Raw genomic sequence first — 5,348 nt, 5'->3', positions numbered from 1 at the left:
GGAGCTCTAGGGAAGTGCTAATCTAGCCTCTGCCTGAGGCTATCCAGCAACCGCCTCCATGCAAGGCTTGGGCGGGGTGGGTCCCAAGGGATCAATAGGGCGGGCGGAGCGAGCAGTTATGGCTGCTCTCAGTCCTGCTTTCAGAGGCCCCGCTTTTCAGTGTCCCAGCAATTGCTGCAAGCCCCTCGGAGAGAAAGCTTCCCTCGAGTTCCGACCGATGCCAGACAGTCCCGCTTCTCCCGTATGAATCTTGGTCCCCAGAGACTCGCCCGTTACTGGAGCTCAGAGCCTGAGACTCCCTCCCGATTGAAAAAGACAACCTCGCTCTCAGCCGCCAGCCCTCTCCGCATGCACCTCCGCACCTTAGTATTTTACTTCCGCACCGCACCTCCTCTGAGTCTCGGTATGCTTTTCTCTTTTCTTCTAGTTGTAGAATTTCCACTCAGCCAGCCTTCCTGTGGTTCTGGGTGATGTCCGTTCTGTCTTTTAGTTGTATTTTTGAAGTTGTTGTGCGAGGCAGCAAACTCCGGTGTTTACCTATGCCGCCATCTTGGTTTCTCCTAGTTGTAGTTTGTTTTTTTTGTTGTTTTTTAAATATATTTTATTGATTTTTTATAGAGAGGAAGGGAAAGGGATAGAGAGTTAGAAACATCGATGAGAGAGAAACATCGATCAGCTGCCTCCTGCACACTCCCCACTGGGGATGTGCCCGCAACCAAGGTACATGCCCTTGACCGGAATTGAACCTGGGACCCTTGAGTCAGCAGACCGATGCTCTATCCACTGAGCCAAACCAGTTAGGGCTCCTAGTTGTAGTTTTGAAGTGGTTGTGCGAGGCAGCAATTTCTGGTGTCTACCTATGCCGCCATCTTGGTTTCTCTCTATGTTGAGTTTTGAGTATTTTTTATATGTACATTCTTCGTTAAATACATAGCTTGTAAATATTTTCTCTAGTTTGAACCTTGTCTTTTCATTTGTAAAATTAAAATTAGCTTTTAAATTATTCTTTGTTAGAGAGTAGAGATTTTACTATTACTTGGAGAGACAAGATGTGTTAGAACTTCTATCTTTTGACTAAGACTTATTTACAGTCAAAATTTGCACAGGTTAGGCACTAAAAGAGTGCATGTGTTTCTTTCATGGATGATCCCCAAAAGAAGAAAAATGCCTGCTTTTAATAATGCCTTACCAGTCATATTTGATGCAAGTGGAAGGCTTAAACACCTGCCCTGCAATCTCAGACATTTTACTTAGCTTTTCTGAGTAGTGAATTTGTAATCCATAAAATAGGGGTGAGGGGTATGTTTTTTAATTCCAAAAATACTGTGAAATAGCTAATATAGCTCTAAAAAATAAGGCATATTACCAAAGCTTTCTCCCGCTTTTTAAATTATTAGTCTTCCTTATCATTTAAGGGACAGTTGTTTCAGGATTTGAACCTAGTCTTCTATAATTTCAAATGTCAACATTTAAACCCTTTTCAGAGAACCAGAGTGAGGATATTATTTCATGTTGCTAATCTTAAAGGGTTATTGTGGTAATAGTTATTTTATTGGGTTATTTTGAGGGTTAAATGATTTAATAAATGCAAAGCACTTGTAACAGTTCCTGTTATATACTAGCAAGTAAACACTGCTTAAGCTATTATTACCTGACTAGTAAAGTACTGCTATAGGAAATCAATGCTAAGAAAGTGAGATCTTTCAGCCTAGGTGTTTATCAATGAGTATGTTGCCCTCAAGGAGAATTTTATGTAATTTTTCAGTAGAATATACATTTTTCATTTCAGTTATAATTGCCAAAATGCTTGGAATTTTTAAATATCTTCAATTTGGGGACTCTGACAATTAAATAGACAGTTTTATTTAATATAGTTTGATTATGGATAAAGAGAAATAGAGGCATTTATGAATGTTTACAGAAGAGGCATTTTATTTATCTACTCTCTAATGACTAAGACTGATCAAGAACGCAAAGGCTTTGGGAAAGATGATTCTGTGGGATGGATATGGGGAGAAATGGCAATAGGTTCAGCTAAGAATTGAAAGTTTGAGAAATTCGATCATTTTTTCATGTTTTAAAATATGTGTTTAATTTGATTCTATAATGGTAAATTCTTAAATACTTTAAGCCAATAGTCTTTATTATATTCATGCTTAAATGTTTTTTTTTTGTTTTTAAGGACTTCAGTTTGTAGAAATGAGCAGTCGTAAATCAAAGAGTAACAATTTAATACATACAGAGTACCTTTCACAGGTTAGTATATATTTTCATTAACTTCAAATTCTATTACTTTGCAAAGGTCCTCAGAGAAATAGTTATCTTCTTCCCATTCTGAGAGGCAGAATGCCATATGCTTCTATTTAATTTTATCCTTTTTAAGTCTTTGGGTAGTTGGGATTCTAACTTTATATGTCTTCCTAAGTGTGGTTCTTTTTTTTTTTTTTTTTTACATATATTTTATTGATTTTTTTACAGAGAGGAAGGGAGAGAGAGAGAGAGTTAGAAACATCGATGAGAGAGAAACATCGATCAGCTGCCTCCTGCACATCTCCCACTGGGGATGTGCCTGCAACCAAGGTACATGCCCTTGACCGGAATCGAACCTGGGACCTTTCAGTCCCCAGGCAGACGCTCTATCCACTGAGCCAAACTGGTTTCGGCCCTAAGTGTGGTTCTGATTTCAATTTAGTTTAACATTATCTTCCAAGTTGTATACTTCCTTGGCTAAATGTATTCCTGTGGTTTTTTCATTTCTTTTGAAGCTGTAATAAATAAAGTAGTTTTATTTTTATTTCTTCATTGCTAATATATCTAAATGCAATTGATTTTTATATATTAATCTTATATACCTCAACTTTGCTGAACTCATTTATTAGTTCTAATAGTTTATTAGTTTATTCCCTAAGATTATCTGTATACTAGGTCATGTCATCTACAAATAGAAATAGTTTTTACTCCTTCCTTTTCAAACTGGATGCCTTTCATTCCTTTTTCTTATCTAATTGCTCTGGCTAAACGTTCAGTGCAATACTGAATAAAGGTGGCAAGAGGAGACAATCTTGTTTTGTTTTTGATATTGGAGAAATGCATTCAGCCTTTAACTGTGGAGCATTATATTAGCTGTAGGTTTTTGTAGATGCCCTTTATCACATCAAGGAATTTCACTTATATTCCTAGAATATTTATCATGAACATTTAAGATAGTTGCATACTGTATTTCAAATGCTAAGTATATAGCTATACATATCTCTATTAAGGAATCTAGGAGGGAATGGGCATGGTATTTCTACCCTGACATTTCTTTTTACCTGGCTTGATCATCAGAACTACATTATTTTTTAAATTAAAACTAAATGGTATTGGCATCCCTTTATAAAACCTTGTTCTTATTTTTGAAGGTAAATGTTTAATTCTGTTCCAAAAAAAATTTTTTAACAAGTATAATTTACACATCTTCATAAAGGGCACAAGTTCATGTACAGCTTCATTAATTTCTTTAAATCCTGACCCAAGGATATGTTTTTCATTAATTTGAGAGAAAGAGACAGAGAGACATCAGCATGAAAGAGAAACTTCAATCGGGTGTACCGCTCCCCTCCAAACATGTCCCAACCAGGGATTGAACCTGCCACACCAACCAGGGCCAGCTTCATTAATTTCTGTACATACATACACTTGTGTAACCTCTACCTGAGATCACTTTGGGATTTTTAAACCTCCGACTACTTACTACAGCTTCTCTTCACTTTATCCCTGTCATATTTTATACATAGTTGTTCCCTCTCTAATAGACTCTAATGAAGAAAGAAAAGGTCTGAGGTTTGTCTTTTAATTTCTAGTGATATTATCTAGGTAGAGGAATAAACATTATGATTTGTTGAGTCTCCATATATGCTCATTTAAATGTTTTACAGGTATCAGCTGTTACCTGTCCAATACCTATGCTGTGTTAGAGATAGCTGCCTTATTTAATCTGAAAAGTGTTACTGTCTCCATTTTATAAATTTTTTAAAATTAAGATTTAGAAAGGACTAACTTTAAAATGCTTTTCTGGCACCAATTTTCTTATTCTTTTCACTTCCTCTATAATGAAAAGTATTTATTATTTATTTTATTCCCAGTGAATAATTTGCTTTGTTTATACTCTAGTGCATGTAAAGAGAACTCATGTATCTCTTTGATACATGAAGGATCAGTCCCACACTCTCAATTTGGGAAAAATAAATAATCTTGGAGGCTTCTTGTTTCTGTTGATGGAGCCAAATCTTAAGCTTCCTAAAGTTTGTGTCCCTGGGTGTACCTCTGCATTAGCAGTAGATCCTGAAAAGAAATGTCTTTAATGGCCCATCTTTTCTTTTTATTTTTATCTATCTTCTTCTATATAAATAAAAATGTAAATGTTTGTTTGTTCAAAATCTTAAATCTCCGAAAGTTCTTCATCGATTGCTTTGAAATTTTGACACAACGTTGCATTCAAATATGCGCGTGTTTATATACCTATTACTATCTGTATCTGGCCACGCGTTGCTGTGGCTCAGTCTGGTTAAATGGAAAAGAAAGAAAAGAGAAAGCGCACATTTTGACGCGGATCTGCTGTTTCTCGTTGACGTCTTTCAGCCACTCTCAGCCTGTCACGTTCATTCTGTTGAGAACGAAGCAGATTTGAAGCTGCAGAATGCGATCGCCGTGCTCGCAACCGTGCATACTCAAGTCTGGCTGCACGTTGCTCTGCTGCTTCCTCGGCACGTTTTTGAGCCATTCTTTGTCTGTTTCGCTCGTTCGCTGATGCCCGTTCTTCCTCAGTTTGATTTGCAATTACTCGTCGCACTGCTTCTGCTCCGCGAGTACGACGACCTAAGTTTGATCTTCTGCGAGGCATTATTTTGATGAACTAAAGCAGATCGATTGCACTGAGAAAGAAGAAAGTTCTAACAAAAACATATAAAATTGCAAAACATTAAGAAAGGAAAAAACACAAACTAAAAAACAAAGAAAAAACAAGAAAAATAAAAAATACTAACGAAATATTTCAATTCAAACGCAGATCAATCAACACAGCTCAATTCCATCGCCAATTGCACTGAAAAATAAGAAAAACAGTTAAAAAAACGAAATGAAAAAAAATAAACTATACTCACGAAATGAACGCTGTGGTAAACGACACAGCTCAATTCCAATGCAATGTCACCCGGAATAATTAAATCAAAATGAAAATAAATCGAAATCTATGTAAATTCAATTTAACAATGCAATTGGAAACATTGAAATAGAATCGTAAATGGATAGTAAATCAGAAACACTGAAATGGAATCGTAAAATATTTAGTATAGCTTGTGTTGCTTTTA

At 36.2% G+C, this 5,348-nt stretch overlaps 1 protein-coding gene across 3 annotated transcripts in view; it reads left to right on the top strand.

The window, feature by feature from the left end:
* ORC4 (origin recognition complex, subunit 4) overlaps positions 1-5,348 on the top strand; it is a 67,866-nt gene that overhangs the window by 27,025 nt on the left and 35,493 nt on the right. The window contains exons 1-2 of one of the 3 annotated variants that reach the window (XM_014534026.1): positions 782-796; positions 2,183-2,256. In XM_014534026.1, coding sequence (XP_014389512.1) covers positions 2,200-2,256 — 57 coding nt within the window. In that variant the 5' untranslated portion in view covers positions 782-796; positions 2,183-2,199. Of the gene's footprint in view, positions 1-781; positions 797-2,177; positions 2,257-5,348 lie in introns of those variants that run through there. The other 2 variants (XM_005859282.2, XM_014534025.1) reach the window with 2 other exon arrangements.

Source organism: Myotis brandtii, unplaced genomic scaffold (assembly GCF_000412655.1).
Source record: "Myotis brandtii unplaced genomic scaffold, ASM41265v1 scaffold125, whole genome shotgun sequence".
Classification (NCBI taxonomy): Eukaryota; Metazoa; Chordata; class Mammalia; order Chiroptera; family Vespertilionidae; genus Myotis; species Myotis brandtii.
Note: the sequence above shows the minus strand (reverse complement) of the source record. Positions and strands in the feature narration are given on the sequence as shown.